This window comes from Cyprinodon variegatus, unplaced genomic scaffold (assembly GCF_000732505.1).
Source record: "Cyprinodon variegatus isolate N-32 unplaced genomic scaffold, C_variegatus-1.0 Scaffold334, whole genome shotgun sequence".
NCBI classification, from domain to species: domain Eukaryota; kingdom Metazoa; phylum Chordata; class Actinopteri; order Cyprinodontiformes; family Cyprinodontidae; genus Cyprinodon; species Cyprinodon variegatus.
The window spans coordinates 18,032-44,849 of NW_015150787.1; the positions used below are offsets into that span (position 1 = coordinate 18,032).

Sequence of the window (26,818 nt, forward strand, 5' to 3'; positions counted from 1 at the left end):
TTTTTTTTTTTTATTAAATCCACAACAGATTCACCTCTGCCTCTCTGCCTCTGCTTTTGGGTCATCTCACTCATGTAGAGCACCATTTTCTCTCCAGTTTCCTAGCATTATGCTTCAGAGTGCGCAGCTCTGCATGAAACCAGAAATAGGATTTGAAAAATAAAATTTTAATTGCAGTATTTGATAAAGAAAAAATGAATGCAAAATTAAAGTTTCTCTTTAAAATTCACTTTAAATGTGCAATGAAGTAATGCAAATTGCATAATCTAAGTATTACATTTAAAATGGATTTTTTTTTTCTTTTTGCAGTGACTCTGTCCTCCTTTTCATATATATCCTTTAAACAGTATTTCTTAAAACTGAAAACCTTTTCCATAGCTCTTTGTGTCACTCGGCTTGCATGCGGGTCTAGAATGAAGTGGGATTTTCCAGAGTAAAGGGAGCTGAATACACATGTTTGCCACACCTTACAAATTCAGTTCAAAAATACTTTATTAATCCCAAAGGGATAAGAAATGCTACGTGCATCATTGTGATTTCAACACATATATTATCGTTGGAAAATAATGAACCCTTTTTTCTTCAGAAATACCCTCTGCTTTGTTTTGGAAGATCACAGAAATACAAAGAAAACCACTGATGCATTCAGATGATACAACTGGAAGTGAGGAAGTGATTTTACTTTATTAAACTCTGAGGTCTGTAATCTTTCGTTTGCTAGTTTATAGGAAAATGAACATTCTTTATTAATTAGTCAACAATTACTATGAAGTTTATACGTCAGATTTTGCCATTAAGGCAAATTTTCATCTGCAGGTTAATCTCATATTTGGTTTGTTTAAAATAAATGACCAAATATAAAGGAGAGTCATGAAGGACAATTTAAAACAGGCAGTTAGGAGAGAGCGCATTGTCACACTGGTCATAGTATCTGTGCCACCACATGGCACTGGAAAGGAATATTTGTACTGAAACATTCAAACTCAGTCACCAGTGACCTTTGACCTATTTTTTTAAACATTTCAAAGATTGTCACAGTGTCATGGGCTGGCACAGATCCAATGACTGTGACAGCCAACACAATCTTAGTAAAAACTGTCCTGCAGTGAACATAGAAAAAAGCAAATACCTAGTATCTAATAAAACACTTCTAGGTTAATGTTAGTAAAACACTTAGGTGAATTATCTGGACATCTTTGATTCTCCAAGAGACACTGTTTACTTTTTTTTTTTTTTACCTAATGAAAGAAAATTTAGTGAAGGGGAACAGCGTTTTTTTTTTTTTTTTTCAACATTGGGCCCTTGATTTTACGTTATTACATCATGTTCTACTCACCCATATGAGTTTTGTGTCATTTGGAGCTGAAGATTTTGGTTTTGTAATCCAAGTAACGTCTTCCTATGGGCAATGAATTGAAGGCACAAACTAAACTGTTCATAATTTATTCTTTATGGTAGCAGCATTCATTAAATGTAGGCGAATCACTGTCCCCCAGACATCCGCAGTTATATTTTTTATATTTCTATATTTTTTAAACAAAGCGGCACGTGTATGACATCACCCGCGCGCGACGGCTACCATTCCTTCATCCTGTCCGCTGAACTGCTGCTAGTTTTCCTCACATGCCTGGAAGATGTCTAGTGCTACATGTACTACCACAGATAATCTCGCTCTCAAAATGGAAGTGAACGATTCAGATTAGCTAGCCGAATTAATTGAAGGGGTAGAGCGTAGCCGCCTGTGGCCAGGGCTGCCTGTTACAACTCCAGTCTGGCACGCGGATGACATCATACACACACTGCTTTGTTTAAAAAATATATAAATATAAATATAAAAAATATAGCCGTGGATGTCTGGGGGACAGTGATTCACCTACATGTTATGAATGCTGGTGTACCATAAAAAATAAATTATGAACAGTTTAGTTTGTGCCTTCAAGTCGTTGCCCATAGTAAGACTATACTTGGATATAACCTAATGGAATACCTTCAGAACAGCTCCAAATGATATATAACTGTGCTCTCCTTTAAATGCAGAGAGGTCCCACAATGTTTCTCAGATGGATGGACAAAATATAAATAGCAACAGAAATAAAATTACATATAATCATATTCTACCAATATACATTTAAAGAATGTGACAATACCCCCAGTGGGTATTAAATAGTTTTTGTGGTTTGTGTCCAACTGCTCAAATAGTTGTGCATGTGATAATAAAATTATGGCACTGAAGTACATTAGATTATTTTTTTTTTTTACTTGCTTCATCCGTGATTTGAATGTAACTGTAGAATCAATGAGATAAATATTATTTGTACCCCTGTTAGGATCAGTATCTCAGGGAAAACTTGCAGAGTGGCAGACGTAGCATCACTGTATGTTTTTTCTTTTTCTTTTCAGGACTCGTTTCTTAATCCACCAACTTGTTTGTGTTGGATACAGTTCAACATGTCACTCCCTTGCAATACAAAGTCAGTGGTGTTGGTATAATCATTTAGTTATTGAGTCCTTTTATTGACCCGCTGCACTCAGATATTTTGGAAAATAAAGGTGTGCAGCACCTTTTTATCACATTGACTGTGTGGGAAGCAGACGTCCAAATCAATAACTGAGTCAAGTGTTATGACAAAGGGAAACCTAGCATTATATCAAGGGTAAAATTTAGGTCAAAGCTAAAAGTTGTTAAAAACGCTTACAAAGACAAGAATTATATATAATATATATATAATTATATACGGTAAATATAATCTCCAGGAGGTTACATATGTGTTTGCACACATGGCAAAGCATTTTGGGTCATATTCACCAAGCATGTTGTAACACTGAGATTGTAAACACTGATAATCCTCTTTTAATTAAAGTGGATAAAATGTGCTTCGGTTTTTTAGACCTTGGAGAGCTTTGTTAAATTCTAGTTAATGAAACCTTTCTAAGTTAAACAAGAGAAACTAACACCAAACGCGACACGAAACACGTTGCAAGACACACCCAGAAACTAATAAGATATTGTTTGATTTTGATCTCTATCAGATTCAATAAAACATCACGAATGATTGCCAGGGAGTTTTATTAGATAAGGACCATACTGGGTATCGTCCTTAAAGAAACGGAATCCGGAGCAGGATGATTGTTTTTATTGCTAAATGGGGAAAATTCTGGTTGAAAGAATAGGAAGAGATAAAAAAAAAAATGGAGTCTCAACTACTGACAAAGGTAGACCACTGTAGGCAGCTGTGTTAATTCAAAATAAAATTTATGACAGCAACAAATGGGTAATATTTTATATATACATCTACTAATCTATAGATACTAATCTATAGATCTAAAATAAAAAGAATACGTAGAAACTAGTTCTTAATAACATTGATTAGACCAAATTCAAAGTGTCATAACAACACTTTTTTTCACTTCATTTTGTTAACATTGATATAAAACAAACAAAAATAAAAATGTAAACAAAAGATCTTTAAAAATATAAACTATTAATAACTCTATCTCAAGATATAAATAGGCTTATTTTGATTTCTTTCTTCTCAGTATTGAGGCTGGTCTCCACAAAGCCCTACAACTTTAATAACTTTAACAAGTGACAGTGCCTGTGCTAAGGGCCCCAAGTAATTGATAGGCACCAAAGAAATTGGGCCTATTTAAAAACATAGATATATTAGCTAATTATAAGCAAATATGTAAAAAAAAAAATATGTAAAACATATTCTGAGATATAAGCAATGAATTAATATTTGCTCTGGAAAAATGCTGAGCCCTTTACATCTCACCCATGGTGCAATTGTTCATTTTCCTACATGATTGGTAAAACACAGTTATGCTGTGTGGTATAAGTATATGTTGGTAAAAAAAAACAAAAAAAAACGTTAAATTAATCAGTTAATTATTTTTTTATTTCTCTTATCCTTTATGGCAGCTGTTTTCAAAACATTAATATAGAGAAGTTATTTTAGAAATAAATAGAATCGAGCGAACGAACAAACTGACTGACTGACTGACTGACTGACCAACTGACTGACTGACTGACTGACTGACTGACTGACTGACTGGTTCCAATGGCCCTGATCTTACCTTTGATCTCAAAATATGGCATTGAGTTCCTGCTTACATGTGCTAATGCTACAGTATCTTGCTGTGTCCCTTTCTTTCAGCAGTCAAGGACTGTTCAGAGTGCTGCTGTCATAATTCAGCTTTTTTCAGGCAGGTAAATGAGATCACCATCATGAATGATAATGTTTAATCTGGAAAGTGCAGTTTTAGTCAGCTAACAGCTGACATAGGGAGGGCTGTCCTAGTGGTTAGAGCAGTGTGCTTGTGCTCTAAGAAGGTTGCAAGTACCCAGATTGATCCCCACAGCCTAAACTCTGGGACCCTGAGAAAGACCCTTAACTCCACACTGCTATACAGGCACTGCACAATGGCAGCCCACTACTCCCCAAGGGCATGGGTTCAATGTAGACTGTGAATTTTCCCATTGTGGGACAATAAAGGTGGATATTAGTTGGATTTTTCTGTGTTGGAACTTGAGCTATGACTGGAACGCATTGGTTTGTATGGTGACTTGATCGACTTCTGCTTTTAAGATTCTCGAATCCCCGATCAGTCATGGCAGACTGCTGGTTCACACTGCATGCATTTTGCAACAGTAGACAGTCGCTTGCATGACTTTGCAGCAATTACAAATTAGCAATACCAATAACGCATGAAGCATCAATGGAGAGGAAAACTTTCCCTAAACGGAAGAAAGTTAAGGTGAAGTTTTCTTCTCCACTGTTACTTCATGCATGTTTGTTATGAGGAATTGCTGCAAAGTCATGCAAGTGACTGTCTACTGTTGCTGCATACTGACCCAGGAAGAGTAAATAATTATCTGAGTTTATGGCCTGCTGCATTCTGCTGGGGAACCTTTACACGTCTGTAAAACTCGACTGAAGCTTCTCTGTGAAGTGCCTTGAGATAATATGTTTTCAGTTGATGCTACATATATAAATATGATCGCTTTGATTGAATCTGTTCACACATTAAATAACAGAAATTTCACTGTACTATGATTATCATAAATACACAGGCGGTAAAGCTGAGCTGAAACAGCATTTATTTCAGTTTTAAGCCCCATTTAGGATGTTAAGGGTTGGTTTTCAAACTTGGGAACTAAGTCCAGTGGATTGTTTTTTACCTTTTTTGGTTTGTTGGGAAATTCCCATTTTCCATTTTAGTGGTAATTTTAGGTGATTCAAACGGCTGACATCCCCAGTAAATGAGGAGCAAAACATTACTACGAAAAAGTTTGACTCAGAAATTGTTCAGATACAAATTATTGTTGTATTAATTTCTTAAAGGAATCTTAAATAAAAATTCTTAAGGAATTGGCCTGAATTGTTTGTCAGCTGTAGGCTCTAACTTAAAACAAAGAAAAGAAGAATGGACATCTGAATCTCACACAGTAAAACATCACAGAAAAAAGCAGTTTTCATTTTTGTGTTAACTAGAAACATTTGACATGATCTTTTACACTTATATATGCGTTTCCGACTCTGGTACGTCCTTATCTCATTTTTTTTTTCTTCTTCCTTTTAAATCTGACCAATGAATAAGATTTACAACTATCAGTGCATAAATAGCAGTCAGGGTTTCCTAGAATTTTTCCAAACACTTTAAGGGGAACAAGTTCAGACAAAATAATTAGAGCAACTACGCAATATAACACATTCCTCCAGGGAGGTTAGCTAATAGCCGTGTTGTGTAGAAGCTGTCAGTGTATTATTTACACATTTAAGACATGGACATCCTTCTGCTGTCACCATTTTTTACAGGATTTCATTATGGAGAATTATTCTGAAACTAGGCTTATTTTCCTAGAAAAAAACCCCAACACTTTATGGGGTTAGAATCAGAATTTTAATGCATTGCATTCATAAAAAAACACTCATAGAATAATGAAGAGAAGATAAACACAGGCTTGTCTGTGTTGTAATGAATAAATAAATCTCTTTTTTTTCATTATTGCCATTGTCAGCTTTGCCGTTTCTTGGGTTTGCCATATAACTGAACACCTCTTATCTGACGTTTCATCCAAAGGAAAAAAAAAAAACAAAAAACGCTTTTTCAGTGTCCCTTCTTATCATCCTAGCTGGTCTGTTTACATTTTTAATAATGATCTTTTATCACACACTGATAATATTTTGATTTAAATAAAGAATTAATGTTTTTATATGATTGTGAGTTGTTACATGTAGGAAGGGTCCCTCTAAATCTCCCTATCAAAGTATAATTAATTATATTATATTATATTAATCATTTTGATTAAAAGTTTCTTGAAATACAGGAAACGTTTGAAATAGTTTTAATTCAGTTCAGTTTATTCATATATCCCCAATTCACAACACACGTCATCTGAAGGTGCGTTAAAAGACAATTCAATCATATCATCGATACAGAAACGTTTTCTGTCTGAGGAAAACCAGCTGATGGCATCGACTCATTTACTCTATTTACACTACTCCTCTGAAAACCGATCCCTGCCGAGTTCGGAACGAGCTTGGATCAGTTAACTGTGCCGAGCTTGGTTTCTGTGCCAAATTATTTAAAAAGGGTAGAGTATGGGGCTATTGACACTCAGCAATCCTTCACACCAAGCATGCTTGTAGTGACAGTGGTGAGGAAAAACTCCCTTTGAACAGGAAGAAACCTCCAGCAGAACCAGAACCAGGCTCAGTGTGAGCTGCTATCAGCTGAGGCCGACTGGGGTTCAAGGAGACAGAAGCAGACATAGAAAAGTAAAATAGAAGCCCTGATCCATAGGAACCTTTTCTGATAGAAAAGGTGATGGTAAATTAGCACTATAAGTGGATCTTTCCAGGAAAGAAATGGTAAAGCAGATGAGCTCTGAGCCAGTTTTCATGAGAAAGAGAGTAGAAAGTCACAATAAAAGCTGATCCCATTGCTACGTTTAGGAGAGAAACAGGACCAAGCACTGAAATACAGGCCCAACTCTATTATATCGAATCATAGCTGTTTGGGGTAACAGCCAAGCTATTATTTCCCCCCAGGAAAAATGAAACTAGAATGAAAAGAAAATAAAAATAATTAGAATTTAGCAATACATGTTGCTGCACATTAAGAAAGGGAAATGCTCTGAAAGATATACAAAATTAAATTTCTTTTATTGTCCTTTTGTATAGACAGAGCGTATCTTAGACTTTTGTTTTTTTGGGAGTCCTAAACTCGCTCGCCTCCATTGCTTCAGCTTGTTGACCAATAGCGTGCATGCATGGTGAAGTAATCCCAGTCAGATTATGTTATTATGGTACATTTTAAAACAGAGAGTAGAAAAAAAGTGTAAAAGGCAAAAAATAACAAATATTAAACTAACAAGACACAGTAATTTGTCATTAAAACGTTTTATGTAACTAGTGTACATGAATTTTAAAAAGGTCAAACAACTTTACTATGTACATTAAATAGTAGTAAATAAAACTCTGTATAGCTAATTAACAAAAAAGAATCATCTTAAGAATTAACCAAATGTTTTCATTAAAATCTTGTTTTTTGTTTTTTAATTCTTATCTTTAAAAAAAAATTCTGATTATTGCAGAAATTGTTGCTCAGACTGTGTTTCAGTTATTTAATTAATTAGTATACTGATTATGTATGTACATTAATAAAACATAGCTTATCAGTGCTAAACAACTTAACAATAATACTAGACAAGATTACTGAAAAACATTAGAGCAACTGTCAGTCATTATCAAACTATTGCAAAACAGAAATGCATCACTTAATGGTTTTGTTCTCCACACTCATTACCTCCAGAGACATGGGGAATATTTTATGACTCAGTGTCAGGATGTGTTTCCTGATGATGCAAGATTTCTTTCCCTGCTTGGTGACTACTTGTCCTGACTCAGAATCAGTGCTACACTAAAAATCCTCAGAGGTAGAGACTGCAGCAGCTGTCCAGGTGGCTATCCCAGATTCATCCGGGTGAGACCTGTTGGATGACTTATACCGGGAATACACCTCACAGTCCTGCAGTCGACATCTTTTCCAAGGTGCTCTTCGTTATTTGAGCGTTTAGCTCTGATAACTAATCTGAGCAAATTTATAGGTTTAAAAGCTGTGATCACTGGATGATGTTAATATTGTTAATGATAATAATAGGATTATAAAATCTTTATATTTCATTATAACTTAGGCTGCATTGAAATGTGTCATCTATATCTAACCTATCCCTTAGGGTGCTCTGTTGCCCCCGGTAACCATTCTAAGGTGAAGGGTAGCTATAGGCTGCATTATGTGGTCTACTTTCAAAGGCCTGCATGAGTCACGCCTTTATAAACTCATAGTTTGACTCAGGGCGTAAAGCCCTGTGTTTATGAATTTTGCTGCGCTGTTCTTGGCTTTGGAAAAAACCTTTTGGGCAATAGCTGTTATTTACAGAAGTCAATCACCTCAGTAAAAATAACCGGACATAACTGCTTGTAAGGTATTGCTTCTCACACTGTTTTCTAGAAGTACCCCCTGTTTGTTTTTTTCTTTGTTCCACAAAGATGCCTCCCTTCATCTGCTGAGCCGTTCTCCGGATGTTCTTCCTTTAAATATTTAGTTTAGCAATAAACCGTTGGTTTTCCTCTGGTATACAACCAGAGGAATGTGGTTGTAGTTAAGGAGATGAAGTGTGACTGTGTTACACAGCGTAGACGCAGCTTCTGAAAAAAATAACACAAAGACATTGTTCCAACAAATGCTAATCTTTTAATACTTTTTAATAAAATACACCTTCTTAAGATTTTTCCAGTCAGGGCTTTGGTCTCACCAAAGCATTGAGACTGAATGTTTGAAGTTTTAAATTAAGTTGTAGTTAGATGTTTAGATTCCTTAGGGTCAGACATGCAGAAATGGTTTAGGGTTTAGGGTCAGACATGCAGAGGAAGCAAACACCAAAAGATCCTCAGTGCAGAGGAATGAACTGTTTAACAGCAAGAATATAGAACAGAGAAATAAATTAATTTGGCCACAACAGCCATAGATAAAGATATTTAGGAATTGGTGAAGACTGGATGATTTAGCATATTTAACCAATCTTGATCGTAATCTTTCAAATAAAGAAATCAATTTGCAGTAAAAGGTTTAAATGATTTAAATGATGTCATTTGATGCTGACCCAGTGAAAAGCACAGATCACTTATAAAGTATTTTGTTTACTCAGGATGTCTGATTTTGCATTACAGTATCTTTGTAACACCATCTTACACATTTGATCTGACTGCTAATGTGACTTGTTAGCAGTGACGTGCACAGACATCTTTGGGGGCAGGTGCCCAGGTTGGAAAAAGGGCACCTTATTCATCGCTGTCAACAGCCAAACACCGTCTGATGCTGACAATCTCCCTCAGTCCATAGGTAGCAGTGCCACATTGGTGCCACTTAAGAATTCGAATCCACTATAATAAAGCCCAAGAATCCAGAATATCTTTAAGTTTATTGGGTTTATATGACAATTTGCAGATGAACTAAAATTTCCATTTGAAATATAGGTAATGCATAATAGGTAATAATCTGATTTTAATGTTACAAACTCTCAGTCCACTGACATATCATCTTATTTTCCTACTCAGATTAGGGCAAAATAATTCTTTTAAAAAAGTTTTACATATTTTTAGGTCAGTATTTGCAGTCCAGGATGTCCGTCAGTAAACACAGAAACTGAAAATGCAGCTTCATCTAGATGTCACACTTAAACTTAAAAGAACCGTATTAAAGTTATTTTTTATGAACTGTGATGATTTAGCCTTATGTTTGCTTTCAAATAAAATGTTTAACAGAGAAAGTAATCTGTTTGCTTTAGTTGTCATAAAAAAGTCCAATAGATGTCATCAGGGAGTCCCAGACAGGAACCATCACAGCAAATCAATAATTATATCCATGAGATACTTTAAATGACCCTTTGTTCTAATTTGAGTAAAGAGTTGCAAAGGGAAATCCAGGTCGAAATCAGAAGGCAGATAAGGAGGAAGATCCAGGCTCAGTCCACAGGCAGAATCCAGCAGGAGTCCGAAAACGGGTCAGGCAAACAGATCAGAACAGGAACAGGCTCAAAGGTCTGACGTCAAAACAGGTCAGGATCAAGCAATCAGAACACAGACAGACACGCTAGAGAACTCTCACCAAAGGCTCGAATAATCTGACACTGATGACTGGGAGCAGGCAAATAATGTGTAAATAATTTTCTTTACTATACACACACACACATATATATATAAAATCGGTATAGAATTATTAGACAGCATGAGATTAATTTCCACTGTTATGCTGATGATACTCAGCTATATCTATAAATCAGATGACACTAATCCATTAAATAGACTGCAGGCATGTCAGACATGAAAACCTGGATGACTCTTAACTTTCTGCGCCTGAATGCAGACAAGGGGGACCAATGAGTGGTGCGGTTGTCTTGCAGTAAGAAGGTTCTGGGTTCGATTCCAGGGGTCTTTCTGCATTGAGTTTGCATGTGTTGGTTTTCTCTGACTTCCTGCTGCAGCCCAAAAACATGATTTTTAGGTTAATTGGCTTAATTGGCTCTCTAAATTGTCCTTAGGATTCTGTGCATGGTTGTATATCTCTGTGTTGTCCTGTGCCAGACTGGCGACGTACTGGGATGTACCCTTCCTCTCTCCCATAGACGACCCCACTGTAGATGGATGAATACCAAACAGATGAAGATCTGTTTAGAATTTGATTTATTTGTATTTTTTAAAAAAGCTAAAGCTACAAAACTCTTTTGTCTCATCGCAGAGCTTTTTATTACAACTGCTAAACTCTAAGTCATTCACTCAAACTAATTGTTGGTGTTTCTCCTCTTCAGACAGATGAAGATGATCACGTTGAATTTTGAATCAAATATCTGCAGGATTTTGTTCCTTATTTTCTGTAAATCCACAGTAAACATATCTTTCCCACTGTAAGTGGCCCACATGTGGTTGAAGTCAGCCCTGCAGTTCCAGTGGACTCTAGTCTATAGGGTCAGGTAGACAAAAGTCAGAAAGTTTGATAAGATATTTTAAACTTAAATCGTTTTTGGTCTGATACCACCTATAAATAAAAGGTCTTCTTTTCCATTCCAAAACCCATTAAGGAGACATGCTGTTCTTGTTGAGACAGGAGTTTCACATATAATAAGCAGGTGGTTTTGGCTGCTGTGCATCCAGCTCTGTGTTTAAGCTGCACTGAAATGAAGGAAGCGCTCACTGTCGCTTCTACCTGCTCAACATGAGCCTGCTCTGTGTGATGCTTCTGACTCTCATGAGGCTCAACCGCACTGCTGTGGTAGCCTCACCCGTCCGCATCGCTGACCAACCTCCACAATCACTATCTGAGGCTGACCAGAAGATTGCAGAGGTAACTTAACTCTTTTCCATTGATCAATATAGGTTGCATATGACAGCCTGTTGATGCTAAAGGTTTTCTGAAGTTTTCATTGCCTTGTATTTGCTGTTTCAGATAGAAATGCTGTTCTGTAAAAAATCCTTAGAGTTGCATTTTTGATTTGACCCACTGCCAAATGTTTATTCTCAGAAAACATGCTACTTTTTGCATGAGTCCAGAATTCAACATAATATAGCAATAGATCCTTATATAATAGAATATTTTAAATCTAACTAGATATCTTTACCATTTTTCTTTTAGAGAACAGTGTTTTCTCACACCTTAATGAGAAATATGACTGTAATTGCATTTAGAAAAGGCTACATTTAATTTACCAACATTTCAAATATGCTGTCTTCTGCGACTTTAGATTTTTGAGCTGTGAAAAAAAAAAAAACAAACAAAAAAAAACATTTAATTAGTTGGAAAGATAATTATATAACTAATATCTCTACAATCTGTTTGTGAAGTGTCACCTGAGGCAAACTGTGGTTCAGTGATATTGGCTGAGAGGATTTTCCCTCTTATTTGCTGCCAACTGGCTCCATGTTAAAATCTTTCCCTGATGTATTCTTAGGAAGGCAGCAGCAGTTGTAGACAGTAATTATCTTTATGGTAAGCATTGTCTTATGATGACAGCAGTCAAAATATATAGGCAGCCCCTCAATGAGGAGCATTTTTTTTTAATATTAATCTTCAAAGGTAAACTTTTTAACACTATTGCATATTGTATTTTAGAATGAAAACACAAAGAATGCATCAAAGACAGTATAATAAGAGAATCAGGATCAGAATCAAGTTTATTGCCAAGTAGGTTTGCAATTACAAGGAATTTCACTTGGTGTTGATGGTGCAGACAAAATTGGATGGAAAGAAACTGTTCTTGTGGAGTGAGGTTTTATTCCTTATGGACCGCAGCCTCCTACCAGAGGGAAGGGACTGAAATACTTTGTGGCTGGAGTGCAAGGGATCAGCCACAATAATCCCTGCACGCCTCAGAGTCCAGGAGGCATACAGATCCTAAAGAGATGGAAGATTGCAGCCAATCACCTTCTCTGCTGACCGGATGACATGCTGCAGTCTGCCCTTGTCCTTGGTGGTGGCACCAGCATACTAGATGGTGATGGAAGAGGTGAGAAAGGACTCAATGATGGAGGAGTAGAAGTGCACCATCCTTCTCCCTGGCAGGTTGAATTTTTTTAGGTGCTGCTTAAGCCGGGCGTACACTGTGCAATTTTTTTCAATTGTTGCACGCAGCTACTTCTCACACTGTAAGACTAACCACAGGGTTTAGTCGTACAGTGTGAGCAGCAGCTCACGATTTATGTTCGGCCCGACGCTGTGATGCGATCTACCTGCTCACACTGCACAACTAAAAACCACGTCGGACTCGGCTCCGCAGTGAGATGGAGCTGCTCTGACTCATCTATCCGGAAGCCAAGCAAATAGAAAGGGAATATTAAGCCAAGTATAATGAAATGCGCTCCTTGGCAATTTGTGCAATTTTGTGCTGAAAGCCCTGAAAAGAAAATGCAACAACATATTTGGAAAAAAGACATGGCTGAGCTAACGTGGCTATTACGGTCTGCCAAACATGTTTTATCGTCTCCCGACCTTACCTTTCCTGATCAGGAGGTGGTCTTGGGAGGCTGATCAACCCTCGTAACCCCCTGTAAAATACATGACTCACGACGCACGATCAGGCTGAAAGTCGGACCGATCGTAAGATTCTCGCACAACTGGAAAATCGGCCCGAAAATTGCACAATGTACGCCCTGGTTTAGCCAGCAAATTTGTATTTGAGTTTCTATATATTCTCGGATTCTCATGTTTAGATGGCTTTCCTTGGACTTGCTATTTAGCAGTTAGTCATTTTGCCTCAGATTCATGCAGTCATTTACTCGGTACGAAAATGACTGCAGCGGGAAGATGACCAGATTCTGGTAAGAAGGAATTCTTCCTCCAACATTCATCTGTTGTAAATCTAAAAACACTGATCAAAAAATAAAGGGAACACTCAAATAACTCATCCTAGATCTGAATGAATGAGATATTTTCATTGAATACTTTGTTCTGCAAAAAGCTGAATGTTCTCACTACAAAATCACACAAATTCAATCAATGGAAATCAAATATGTTAACCAAGGGAGCCCTGGATTTGGAGTTCCACACAAATAAAAGTGTAAAAACCCTCCAGTCTGATCCAGCCATGATGTAATGTCCTTAGAATAGGTCAGACTGAGGCTCAGCATTGTGTGTGGCCTCCACCTGCCTCTATGACCCTCCTACAACACCTGATGAGGAGCAGGATGGTTTCATGAGGGATCTCCTCCCAGAGCTGGACTAAAGCATCCCCCAAATCCTGGACAGTCAACCATCCATCCATTTTTTGGTGGATGGATGGAGACTTGTGCTGAACTACTCCAACCACATGAGGTCTATCATTGTTCTGCATTAGCAGGAACCATGGAGCCACCTGCACCAGCAGATGAGGATCTCATCTGGGTGGGGAGTGGGGACTACCCCCAGGCTGAGGCTCAGGCAGTAGATGTAGCTGAGGACCTCACAGTTCTCATCAGTGCTGTTCCTCAGCAGCCTTGGGGGAAGCCATCTGGTCCAGAGGCTTTCCTCTGTTTCAGTCAGTTCAGCTGGCCTCTCATCTGCCAGCTGAGACCTCACCGGTGTGAGGTCTCTGGTGGCCTGGGGTTTGGAGACGTGTGGATAGGTGTGGAGAGGGAGGGGGCCAGTGTTAGAGGAGTCAAATTGGGTGAAAAATCTATTTAACTCATGTGCAAACTTGGTGTCACTGTCTGCAGCCCTGCTTGTGGTCTTCTGCCCAAAGCCGAAGATTTTCTTGAGATCCCTCCACACATCTCTGACATTGTTCTGTGCCAGTTGTTCCTCCATCTTCCTCCCATAGTCCTATAATTAATTGCCACCCTAATCCTCCATTGGAGCTCTTGCTGAACTCTATGCTGCTCTTCTCCATCCCCTGAGTTAAAAGCCCTTTTCTTTCTGATTCAGGAGCCGCACAGTGCTCTCTACACAGAAGGTCATGTAGTCAGGGATACATTCAGTCAGGCTGTTCATGTCATCACCATGAGACTTTGGAACATGCTCCAGTCTCCAGTTTGGTTAGAGACAAACTGCAGTTTTCTCCGGTCGCTAGGGTGTTATAGTTTACAGACAGGACACAGACTTTAGAAACTTTATCCACTACAGTCATCTGATAGCTCTTAACTTTTACTAAAATACTTAACTTGGGAAAATAACTATTACTCTACTTTTGGATTATCTGGGGTTTAATTTGAATAATCAGAATTTCCTAAACTATCATGCTCTCATTTACATAAAGTGACTCTGAAGGCTGGGACAGAAGAATGTGTTTACAAACCTGATAACGTGTGACATGTCAGTGGCTGAACATGTGTTAGAGCTGTTAATGTTGCCACCTACAATTACATGTGTTCAGCAATTTTTACAGCAACATACTGTCATTTAAGTAAAAAAAATGTTGGGAATGTTTACCGTCTGGTACTGTCTGCACGAATTGGAACATAAATCACTTCACACTGCTAAGTCACAAAATTGCTACCTTCAAAATACAAACTGTCCAAAGCTATAATCTTATCTCTATGTCATGCTGACCAGAACTTATCTTTATGCAGACAAGTCATATATAGATACTTACATATATATTTTCTTTGTTTTTATGTACGCTGTTTAAGTTCACAAGTTTGTCAAATGTCAAAGGGGTGTGAATAATTATTCAATTTTTAATTTGAATAGCACTTTTTCATTTAGACACATTCCTTGTTTGTTTTTTTAGATAGAAGTGAGACCATCTTACCTTTTTCTTTCACTGCAGTGTAAAGTTAGCTTCAGTGCATGTGTGTGATATGAATTGTTTTCCACAGGAATATCTGAAGCACTTCTATGGGTACCAGCCCAAGACAGAAAGACAAAAAAGGGCTGAAGACTTAAATAAGGATCCAAACTGGACGAGAGGACTCTGTGAGAAGGTGAAGAAAATGCAACGATTTTTTGGCTTGCCTCCCGATGGGAAACTCAATAAAGAGACTCTCTCCATAATGAAGAAGCCACGCTGTGGACTGTCAGATGTAGAGCCCTATGGAAGCACGTTTCGTTGGAGGAATGTGACAATTAGTTACAGGTGAGACAAGACCTTAGAAACGACTGATTATCCAGTATATTTTTCTGAGATGTGTTACAGCGGTTAATGCAAGTGGTTTACGTTTATTTTAACACCCAAACAAGAGGTTAAAAGAGATTTATCTTTGTGTAAAAGCAACACTGCTTTCCACTCTCAACACAGTCTGCAAGGTTTAATGAGATGTATCTTAAGCCAAGCATCCACTGATCTATTTGGTTGGATAACGGCCATCTTAAAGTGTTGGCTTCTAACCCAAAAGAAGTATCAAACTAAGCCCTGACAGCCCAGGGTGCAGACCAGGGAGCAAAGTCATAATTTAACACACCTCTCTGCAGCTTCTCTACTGTTACTCACCCTCGAGCTAACGGTGTACGTTCCTATCCTCAACTATGGTAATGAAATCTGGATAATGACTGAAAGAATGAATCAAGAAGAAATGTTTACTGAAAAACTATTTGGGGTTTTGGGAAAATAACTATTACTGTACTTTTGGATAATTTAGGGTTTAATTTGAATAATTAGAATTTCCTAAACTATGGTGTTCTTATTTTCATGAAGTGATCCTGAAGCCTGGGACAGAAGGATGTGTCTGAAATCTGGATCATGACTGAAAGAACGAGACACTGGATCCAAGAGGACAAAATAAGCTTCCTCTGCAGGGTGGCTGGGCTCTTCCTTAGAGAGAGGGTGAAAAGCTCTATGATTTGGGAGGGACTCGGAGTACAGCTGCTTCTCCTCCAAATTAAAAGAAGTCAGCTCAGGTGGCTCGGACATCTCTTTCAGATGCCCTTTGAACCTTTCTCTCTTAAGGGTTCAAGACATGTCCCACTTGGAGGAGGACCAGGGGGTGACCAGGACAAACTGGAGGGACTATGTCTATCAGCTGGCCTGGGAGCACCTCGGGCCTCCCTGAGCAGGGCTGGAAGAGGAGTCTGTATAGAGCAAAGACTGGGAGTCTCTGCTAAGACTCTTATAGAGTCTTATTGATACTCTTATGGAGTCTTATAGACCCTGGGAGTCTCTGCTAAGACTCTTATAGAGTCTTATTGATACTCTTATGGAAACTTATAGACTCTGGGAGTCTCTGCTAAGACTCTTATAGAGTCTCTGGGAGACTCTGGGAGTCTCTGCTGCCCGTGACCCGTACCTGGATGAAGGGGAAGACGACGTGACAAGACCCCTGGTTTCCATCATCCAAACTATAAAGCAATTAAACCTCCTCTGCTGTTAACCTTGTACTGTCCACCAGGTCCTTTAGAATTTTTCAGAGTACCTATTTGATTTGGTGTTGAACAGTGAAAGGGTCATCATAGTGGTGGATTTTAACATCCATGCTGACATTGAAGGTGATAGCTTCGGTGCGGCTTTTAATACTATCTTAGACAGCAGCGTGGAGGAATCGTTGAAAAACGGCCTAAGTGACTAGAAAAACTAAGCATCAAACTGGAAAAGCATGCAAATTCTCTGGCCCATCAGAACTGTATGGTTACATGGGACATCTTCAAACAGAGCACATCTGGAAGATCAATAGCTGCCAATTTGTCGGAAAACCATAACGCTACTGTTGAGAAAAACAGATTTTATCTTTTTAAAGTGAGATTGCTGCATACACTTGGATTGACTTTCCGTGGACACAGGGAGTCTATCGATTCAGATTCTCGTGGGAATTATCTTGAGGTTTGCAAATTCTTTGTCGAAATATGATTCCGATTTTCAAAGTATGAAGTCTAATTATTTCAATGCTACAAGTCCAGATTTTTAGAAAGAAATAATTGAGATATGCGCAAATTTGGTTCATGCGGAAATTGTAGAGAAAGTGCAGGACACAGGTTTTTTTTGCTGTTAATCGCAGATGAGGCCAGGTCATCCAAAACTGAGCAGCTGACAGTCTGTTTAAGATATAAGGAGCAGCTTCAAATCAAGGAGCGTTTTTTGGGTTTTATTGATTGTTCCACATCTCGATATGCAGCTGGGATCGTGGATGCAGCTGGGATCGTGGATGGCGCCTCTGTAATGTCTAGCAGAGTGTCTGGAGCGCAGCAGCGCATTAAAGAGATGCATCCATACGCATCATACCTACACTGCTTGGCTCACAAACTGAATCTCGTGCTTGTGGACTGCTGAACCGTGAACCTTTTTCTTGATAACGACTTTGGGCAACAGAGAATAAAATGATGTAAATACTGTCCAATGTCCCAGAGTGAGACCGCTGGATTCCAGCAGCACCTGTATTTCCCAGTGCTGGATGCCATAATTTGTGAACTGGACAGACGATACACGGGAGAAGCTGTTGAACTCGCACAGGCCTGTGCAGCAGTGTTAAGATGCGACAAAAGTGGAATTGAACCTCTCGTACAAAAGTATGCACAGCCTCTGAAAATCAACAACAACCTTGTTGGGGCAGAGATGGACCTTGTTAAAGACTCTATTAACGTCATATGTTTGATCTGTGTCACGTGAAAATATTCAAAAAACAGTGACAAGGGCGGTTTACCCAAATCTATACAAGCAAACAGAGCAGGTAATTTATCCCTGCTTCCATCAGACATTACAGTGTGGCAAGTGGCACTATAACTGCAATATCTAATGTGCAATCTCTGTTTAATACCTTGTGCAATAACCATATATATAAATACCTGTTTTTATAAATACCTATTTAATACTGTGTGCAAGGTTAAGGGTCTTGTTAAGAGACTCACAGTGGCAGTTTGTGGGTGTGGGGCTCGAGCTCAGAACCTCAGGATTCCAAGCTCTATGCCCTAACCACTAGGTTGCCACTTTCGACCATTGAGCCAATGTGACAAGATAATTCCTCCACTGTGACATCAACAAAGTCTATCTAATCTAAACTTAAAGGACAGGGACCACTTTAAGTCTTTATGTCTTTATGTCTATATGTTACCTTACCGCAGGTCTTCTCCTATTCAATATCTGCGTTCTTCCAGTACCTCAAAGCAATCTCAAGAATTAGCAAACAGCCTTGTTACTTCAGTTAGAAACAACTGATCAGGCCTGAAATCTGCAGTAATAGACTGAGACCTGATACCCAGAGATATTTAGAGACAGTTACAAACTTGGTCCTTTCTATCACCACAATACGTTTCAATGATGAAAGTCTTAACAATAAAATGCATTACTGGTTTGTTGCCATGGCATTAACCTTCAAGTACACTCAATGCTTGTGGATCAAGTTGACTTTCACCCTCAGGACCAGAAGCAAACAGAGAGAAGCATTTCTACTAACCTCAAGTCCACAAACAGAAGATTACACTGAGTTCTTTCAAATGAAACCTGGAACCCAATTTGTTCAGAGATGCTTTTGAGCTTTTTTTTTTTACTGTTTACAGAACTATCATTAATCAAAGTGTTTTACCAAGCTTTTATTGTTTTTACTGGCTTTTTTTACGCCCCTGAAATTTACCTTTTAATGCATTGTTTCCTTCACCTACATGATGTAATTTTAATTTTCTAAATGCTGAAATGCTGCTTACAAAATTAAACTTTCCTTGCCTAGAAATACAGCATTGTAATCTGTGCAGAAAAAGGTTCTTGCATAGCGTGTGAAAAAATTGCCTAATTATATTGAGTCATTGCTTTGCAATTTTCAGGCTTCAGCGACATGCAATTCCTCTTTATTAATGGCACAACATTTACTTAGACTTAGACAACTTTTATTGTCATACTGTAATCACAGAGTGCATGCAAAATGAAATTTTGTTTTGTACAGCTTGTACAAAGTTGTGAAGCAGTGATCAGATGTAAACAGTGTGGGAGAAAAAACGTGGTGCAAAAAAAAAAAAACTATTGATATGGAAGTTCAAAGCATTATATATATATATATATATATCAAAGCATTAGATATATATATATATATATATATATATATATATATATATAGCATCGAATGCTTTGAACTTACAGATATATTGTTAAATTAAGCAAAATAGTTTGTTAAAATTGAGCCATGGGAGCTGGCTCGGCGCTCATCTGCCTAGTAGTGTATTTCCTGGATGGGGCCGCCTGTGGAGCTGGTTGACACTTGCCTTTTGCATCCCTGCGTCTTTTTCTATGTCTGCTTCTGTCTCCTTGAACCCCAGTCAGCCTCAGCAGATGACACATAAGTAAAATAATTAAACAAATAAAAAGCTCTCATATTGTCTAGAATGATAAAGACAGAGAGGAGTTATTGAAGAATTGAGCTATTTGACAGAATTAAAGTGAGTTTTTGAAAGCTCCAAAATAATTAATCAAATTATCTATTTCTTTTTAGGATTACGTAGGAACAAGGTAGGTAATTTTTTTAACAATTAGGAAACGGTTAATTTGGTACGCTTTTTTTGTGTGTTTCTGTGTAAAAATGCTACAGCTAGTACATGATGACACCAACAATCGAAAATGTAAGATGTTGACAATGATCACCACATTAGCTTTAAATGCAGTGGGTTACTACAGTAACATAAGTGAGGGCACTTACTTCTGGACTTCTGGATTATTCAGGTTTCTATGTTCATTAGCTTTTTACCATGTTTATGTAAATTGCTTTAAATTGTGTGATTTTCTCTGCAGAATTGCTGGTAAAAATCTACCATTTCCAGTCCAAAAAATTCAAAAAGTAATCAAGAAAGCACTGAAGCTGTGGTCCAGTGTTTCCCTGATTAAATTTCAAAAGCGGAAACGAAGAGAAGCAGACATTGTCATCACCTTTGCCAGCGATGGTGAGCTTTGTGATAACACATCCACATAAACTAAACTGAAATAATGTGCCTGAGATGATAATGCGAGGCTCTTTTGCAGACCATGGGGATGGGGTTCCTTTTGATGGAAATGGGGGTGTCCTGGCTCATGCCTACCTCCCTGGTTCAGGCATTGGAGGGGATGTGCACTTTGATGCTGCAGAGAAATGGAGCTTGAACTCTGCTGATGCAGCAGGTAAAAGAGAAATGAATATCCTGCAGGAGATTATTCATGTATTCAACAAAACCTTAACATCATTTTACTGGTTCGGAAACTGCATGACGTGTCACCCTCCTTCAGGTGTCAGCCTACATGTCATTGCAGCTCATGAGTTTGGTCATGCTCTGGGCCTCTCGCACTCATCGGATCCAGGATCCATTATGTACCCAGCATACAACTTTTCACCTGGTCTCGAGCTTCAGCTCTCCTTTGATGATGTGAAAAACATCCAACATCTTTATGGTAAGCATTCATTCCAAGGCACAGGCTTAAATATACATCAAATACTTAGAAATGCTCCCCACGCGCCGCACAATGTCAGTCCACTACTCCCCAAGGGGATGGGTTAAATGCAGAGAATTCATTCCATTGCTCTGTAGTTGTGACAGTGCAATGACAATAAAAGCTGGGAACAAAACAACAACTCATATGCGTCAACTCTTTAGGTCACATAGTGTGACATTAAGTTTCCCATATAAGGATGCTAATAGAAAACAATAAAATTCAGTTTTTATATCGCCAATTAACAACACATTTCATCTCAAGGCACTTTACAATTCATCCAGATCATTCAGTCAGATTGTTACACACATCCAGCCTTTCACAGTCAGAGAAACAGGACTACACTGAAAAACAGGCCAAGCTCCAACATCTAAAAACAAAGGTGGCTGCAGCACAGCTGATCATTCTCTCCAGGATGAAGTCACAGCGAAACAGGAACAGACTAGATTAAGCTACAATGAGAAAAAGCAGACAGAGTCAAACATTAGAGATTCCAATTTTACTAAATTGAAATTATGCTTAAAACCATAACTTTGGCATCTCTACAATAAAGTGCATTTATTCTATGAAGATCACACAGGAAACAAGAAAGTTATCTGTTCAGGCATAAAGTATGAGGAGGAAAGTATGCAAAAAGCTCCACTCTCCCACCCCAGACAACAGGTTAGGGGACCTCCATATTGATCCTGCCTTGTTGACTCTGTATCCACTTTTATCTGCTCTAAGATCAATCAGCAGACAAAGCAACTCTCATGTTTTTAATTGTTTTTAATATTTTTTATATTTTCAATTCAACTCAGTTTATTTCAGCTCCAATTCACAACACAAATCATCTCATGGCACTTTAAGGAGACAATTCAACTAGATCATCTAGTCAGATTTAACTTTAAATTTTGTTATTTTCATAATTTCATTTACTTTATTTTGTTTGTAGTACTTTGAGTCACTCTCTATTTTAAGTTCACAATATTTAATTTATTATTATTATTGTTAATATACTTTTTGATAATCATAATTACCTCCATGTCCATGGATGAACCCGCCTCTTTCTTTTGCAGCTACTCTCAATATAGAAGGGTTAGACTCATTTTAACTAACTAAACCAAACTAAACCGGTTTGCATGTCTTAACAGAAAAAAAGGGCATGTTACTCCCTGTTTTATAGGGTTTTTATGTTTACTTCAAATGTTCTTTTTCTGTGGATTTTGTTCTTGTCCCTTTTTTTGTGTGGTTTGTAAAAGGTGTGCGCCTTGAGCTATTTGCAGCACTTTTCACTGTGGTTTTCTAAACTGGAACTTAAAAATAAGCTCAACTTAAATCAGAATTTAATTTTGATTTTGTCAGACCAGACAGAATTCATCCAGAAGATCTTTGAAAATTTGGCCTGAATATTTTTTTTTTTTTTTTTGTCTATGGAAGAAGTGAAATCTGTCTTGTTAGTGATCTTCAAAGCAACTCTTTCTTCTCTGACATTGCAGCAGCCTCCACACTGCTGATATCGGCCCATTAGCAGCATCTCTAGCTACTTTCTCATCTTATATCTAATTTTATAGAAATATACAATATAGTTGTGGACTGTTTTTTTGTTTTTCCTTTAAGCAGTTTTTTTTTGTATTCTCTTTGAAAAATAATTACCTTAAGGCATCAGGTGATCAAATGCCTTTAAAAACCTGAAGCTGATCTTTATTTCAGGTTAATTAGAGTAATATGAAGACAAACCATTAATTACACAAAACTGTTAACTTAAAATAGAGAGAATTACATTCCTCCCCACCATAAATGTGCTCAGCTGTTAGAGTTGTCGTTGCTTTTAGCGCAATAAATCATGTTGACAGAAACAACAGTAAAGACAGATGACAAAGAGGTGGTTTCTGTGCTTCCTTAATCCTGTGTTTATGTTTGCGTGTGTGAGGTGGGGAAGGTGGTGGCGGGGTGGTAATCATTATGACATCACTGACCGCTCTATGTCCAAGAGCACAACGCAACCTCTGCAGATTTCTACATTTGTAACACATTTGTAACGAGCTAACAGAACTTGCATCACTTCCTTGAGGTTTGCAGTTCAAAAGAAACTGGTTTACAGGCTCCTGTTTCTGCCTGCGTTTCTGAATGTTAGAAATATTACAACAACCTTGTTCTGGTAGAAATAGCTTAGAATTAGACAAACTTTACTGTTGTTTTGTATACTACGAGTGTATACATTGCTTACAGCTTACAGTAGTGAAATGAACATTACTATTTATAAAGTGCTGCAGTGATCAGAATGTAAACAATGTAGGAGAAAAGGAAACCAGTTTAAAAAATAATGGTGAAAAAAGACATTGATATGGAAAGGTTTCAGTGCTTTGCAGTAAATAAATATGGTGCAAAATGCAGTAGAACATTGAGTTGAGTGTGATGTAGAGTCCAGTTTAAAGTTTAACAGTTCAACAGTCTGATGGTGGTGAGGAAGAAGCTGTTGCAGAGTCTGCTTGACCTGCATTGAATGCTGTGAAGCCTCTTCCCAGAGGGCAGCAGGAAGAACAGTCCATGGTGGGGGTGTGAGGGGTCATTGATGATGTTACGAGCTCGGGACACGCAGCGCTGGGATGAAATGTCTTTATGGAGGGAAGTCGTCTCTGATAAGGCCCATCAGAGAGGGGTGTCATCTGCAGACTTCACGATGTGATTGGTGGTGAACCTGGGGATGTAGTCATGTGTCATCAGGGTGAACAGTAGGGGGTTCAGGATGCAACCCTGAGGGGAGCTACTGCAGAAACAAGATTTTTACAGTTTTTCTCATTGCACATGCCTCTTTGACATCTCTGAAGGGATCACCTCTACCGTCCTTTACTTTGTAAAAGGCAGGGACAACAATTTAGGAGAAACAGTGAGCAGCACGTGGAGAAAAAACACTTAACTTTAGAAACAGAATTGACTATTGTGTAAAAAACAAACAGAAAAAAAGGACTTCAACTTTGTTTCCACTACTGACAACGAACAAACTTATGTTTGAACATTAAGAGATATATATCAACTTAAAGATATGAAAAACAAGAGACAGGACCAGAATGTTGTTAACATGCACTTAGCTTAATAGCTAACTATCTATGTTTTCTTTAAAATAAAAGAAAAAAGAAGCAGCTTTTGGTTGTGTTATATGTTTGATATCTGCATAAAGTTTGTTATTTTCAGATGATACCTTTCCATCAATGATGTTAAAGGTTGGTTAACAATCATAACTTCATAATTCTTGTCAGGACAAACTAAAGTTTTTTATTTTTATTTTATTTAATTCACTTAAGCAGAGCATAAATCTGGTGTCATTTCCTCCTTGAAGTTAGAAGAAAATGAATAAAACAGATTATATTCATCAAAATATTTTCTATAGAATAACCCACCCTGACTGCACTCAATCAGCAGCTGATGCTCAAAGTTATGAGTTTACCAATCAAGACAATCTAGCTCAGGTGTGCTAAAGTGCAGACGTTGAGGGCTTTTAGGTGCATCCCTTCTTCAACACACCTGAACTAAAGGAAAGCCCCCTCCCCATGTGTCGCTTGTTTGTCAGGATTGTATGGTTGCAGCCTAAAAACAAGACTTAACATTTTTTTAGAATGTATCAAAACCAAGATATTCATAGGAGTCATAGTATTGCTCAGTTCTAGTCTCATAATCCACTACGTGAGGACTTTCCTTGTTTTTTCTTCGTAGATGTTGGTTTCTAAATCAGAACATTGGTACCTGACAGCTTCACTAATATTTTTCCCATTTTGTGGGAACTCATCGTTCAGAGTTCAGATTTTAGAATAATTTGTTGTTTGTATTCTTTTCTCTCCTTGCATCAGGTGTAAACTCCAAATTTTCTGCACTACTCTTGAATAGACCCCCCCCTAAAACCCCCGATAAATGTGACCCAGATCTGTCTTTTGACGCTGTCACTGAAATGCAACAGGAGTTGGTGTTTTTCAAGGACAGGTTAGTATGTTTGCTCCTTATAAAACAATTGTTTTCTGCATTAAAGATTATTTCTTTACTCAGTGGGCTTTCTGTCTTTGCAGATTCATGTGGCGCAAACATCCCAATTTTGTTGAAACAAGGATCTCTCTCATCAGCAGCCTCTGGTCAGACTCTGTACCATCTCACCTGGATGCTGTGTATGAGAACTGGGAGAAGAACTTTCTTTTTTTTTTCAAAGGTAAGACAGGATGAATGAAAGTTTTACAGCTAGGTGTTTGTAAGTTTTAAATCATCAAGGTATTTTTCTTTTAGGTGATCAGTACTGGAAACTACAGCAGTTAATTGTGCAGGAAGGGTTTCCCAGGAACATCTCAGAGCTGGGCTTTCCCTCCCGAATCAAGTCAGTGGATGCTGCTCTGCACTTCAGACGCCATCGTTACACTGTGTTCTTCACTGGCAGCGAATGCTGGAGGTATTTCACATCAGTGTCCTCTGTGTTCTAAATCATGCTGGAATGAAAGGGCAAATTATCATATATTAGATGTAGAAAATCTACATAATTGTGTTTCTCCTCAACTTTAAGGTATTTTTATAAATAGTTAATCAATTTCTTAACTGTTAAAGTGTTTGTGGATTATATATGATATTATAAAACATCACTCAGATGACAAACACGTTCAAAACAGAAAGGTGTACTAGATTTAAAACCGTGCTTATTTTTATTTCGACCAAAAAGCCTCATAGGAATACTGAGAGTAAATTATATATATATGTGTGTGTGTGTGTATATATATAGATGGGTATATATAACTATTGCACTGGGTATTAAATTGTAATTGCACATTATATATTTCACAAGTAACTGCCGTTGTAGTGTTGCATTGCAGAGTCCGGTTTCAGCAGGGATGAATGACCTGCAATAGCACTCCTTTTAACAAACAGGGTGTAAAAGTCTTTCACTAAAAGAGCTGATCAGCTCCTCCACAGTCTTGTGCAAACGGTGGAAGGTGTTGTCCATGATGGATGTAAGCTTGGACAGCACCCTCCTCTCACCCACTTCCTCCACTGAATCCAGAGTGAAGCCTAGGACAGAAACGGCCTTTCTCACCAGTTTGTTCAGTCTCTTTCTTTCCCGCTCTGTGGGCTGATGCCACCAAAGAGTCATAGAAGGTCTTTGAACAGGGGCCTGCTCACTCCAAAGGATCTCAACCTCCTCAGGAGGTGTTAGTTTTTCTCTGTAGAAGCTTCACTTTGCACATAATTGGATCCAGGTGTTCCGCTGATGAAAAATGTGGTCATCTCTTTTTCATCGGTTTGTTGTTGCATTAGCCATTAGAAATATGACAATCTCTGTGATAGTGACTCAACCAGATGCTCTACTTCCTTTTCTGAGTTGATGAAATAAGAGCCAGATATTTTCCCGTGTGACTGCTGAAGAGCAGATTGTTTATGTTCTGTTCCGTGAGAAGAACAGCTTGAATTCAATTTTCCACTCAGAATAATCATGTTACCCACTGAAATCTAAAAGCGAGAGACGTTTGTCACCAAAGATGCTGCTGTGTGTCACATTTAGGTACAACGAACATCTAGGTGTGATGGAGGGATCATCAGTGCTGATCGAGCAGCAGTGGCCGGGAATCCCTTTCCCCGTAGATGCAGCTGCCTTCTATCAGGGTACCCATCTCTCATTGACTGATTGTGTTAGAGGTTGCCTCGGATTATTAACATTAAATCTGCACTGATTACATATGAGACATGCAGTCATTTTAACTGAACATCTTCATCTACAGAGCTTTGCCAAAAGAATTTATACAACTTCATTTTTCCACATTTAGATGCTATGACATTCAAAGACATCAGGATATTTGGTTGGGATTTTTGTCACACATTCAGACTAATGAGAAGATAATCATCCATTGGATAATAATAATAGTGCATGTATTTGTTACTTCAAGGCTGGACTATTATAATTCTTTACTATCAGGAAGTCCACAAGCTGTAGTCAAAAGCCTTCAGCTGATCCAAAATGCTGCAGCC

At 38.1% G+C, this 26,818-nt stretch overlaps 1 protein-coding gene across 1 annotated transcript; it reads left to right on the top strand.

Moving 5' to 3' along the window:
- Positions 1-11,277: 11,277 nt before the first annotated feature.
- Positions 11,278-26,523, top strand: LOC107091375 (collagenase 3-like). Its single transcript, XM_015385240.1, has 9 exons — positions 11,278-11,406; positions 15,351-15,607; positions 20,174-20,322; positions 20,402-20,536; positions 20,642-20,803; positions 24,670-24,799; positions 24,883-25,019; positions 25,094-25,253; positions 26,355-26,523. Exons 1-9 carry the CDS (start codon positions 11,278-11,280, stop codon positions 26,521-26,523), a joined length of 1,428 nt encoding a protein of 475 aa, XP_015240726.1.
- Positions 26,524-26,818: the final 295 nt, after the last annotated feature.

Excerpts from the sequence above, each read along its gene's own strand:
- LOC107091375 (XM_015385240.1), top strand. The coding sequence starts at position 11,278 with ATGAGCCTGCTCTGTGTGATGCTTCTGACTCTCATGAGGCTCAACCGC. Across the intron at positions 20,804-24,669 it reads AAACATCCAACATCTTTATG|GTGTAAACTCCAAATTTTCT; the intron begins GTAAGCATTCAT and ends TCCTTGCATCAG. Across the intron at positions 25,020-25,093 it reads CTTTCTTTTTTTTTTCAAAG|GTGATCAGTACTGGAAACTA; the intron begins GTAAGACAGGAT and ends TTTTTCTTTTAG.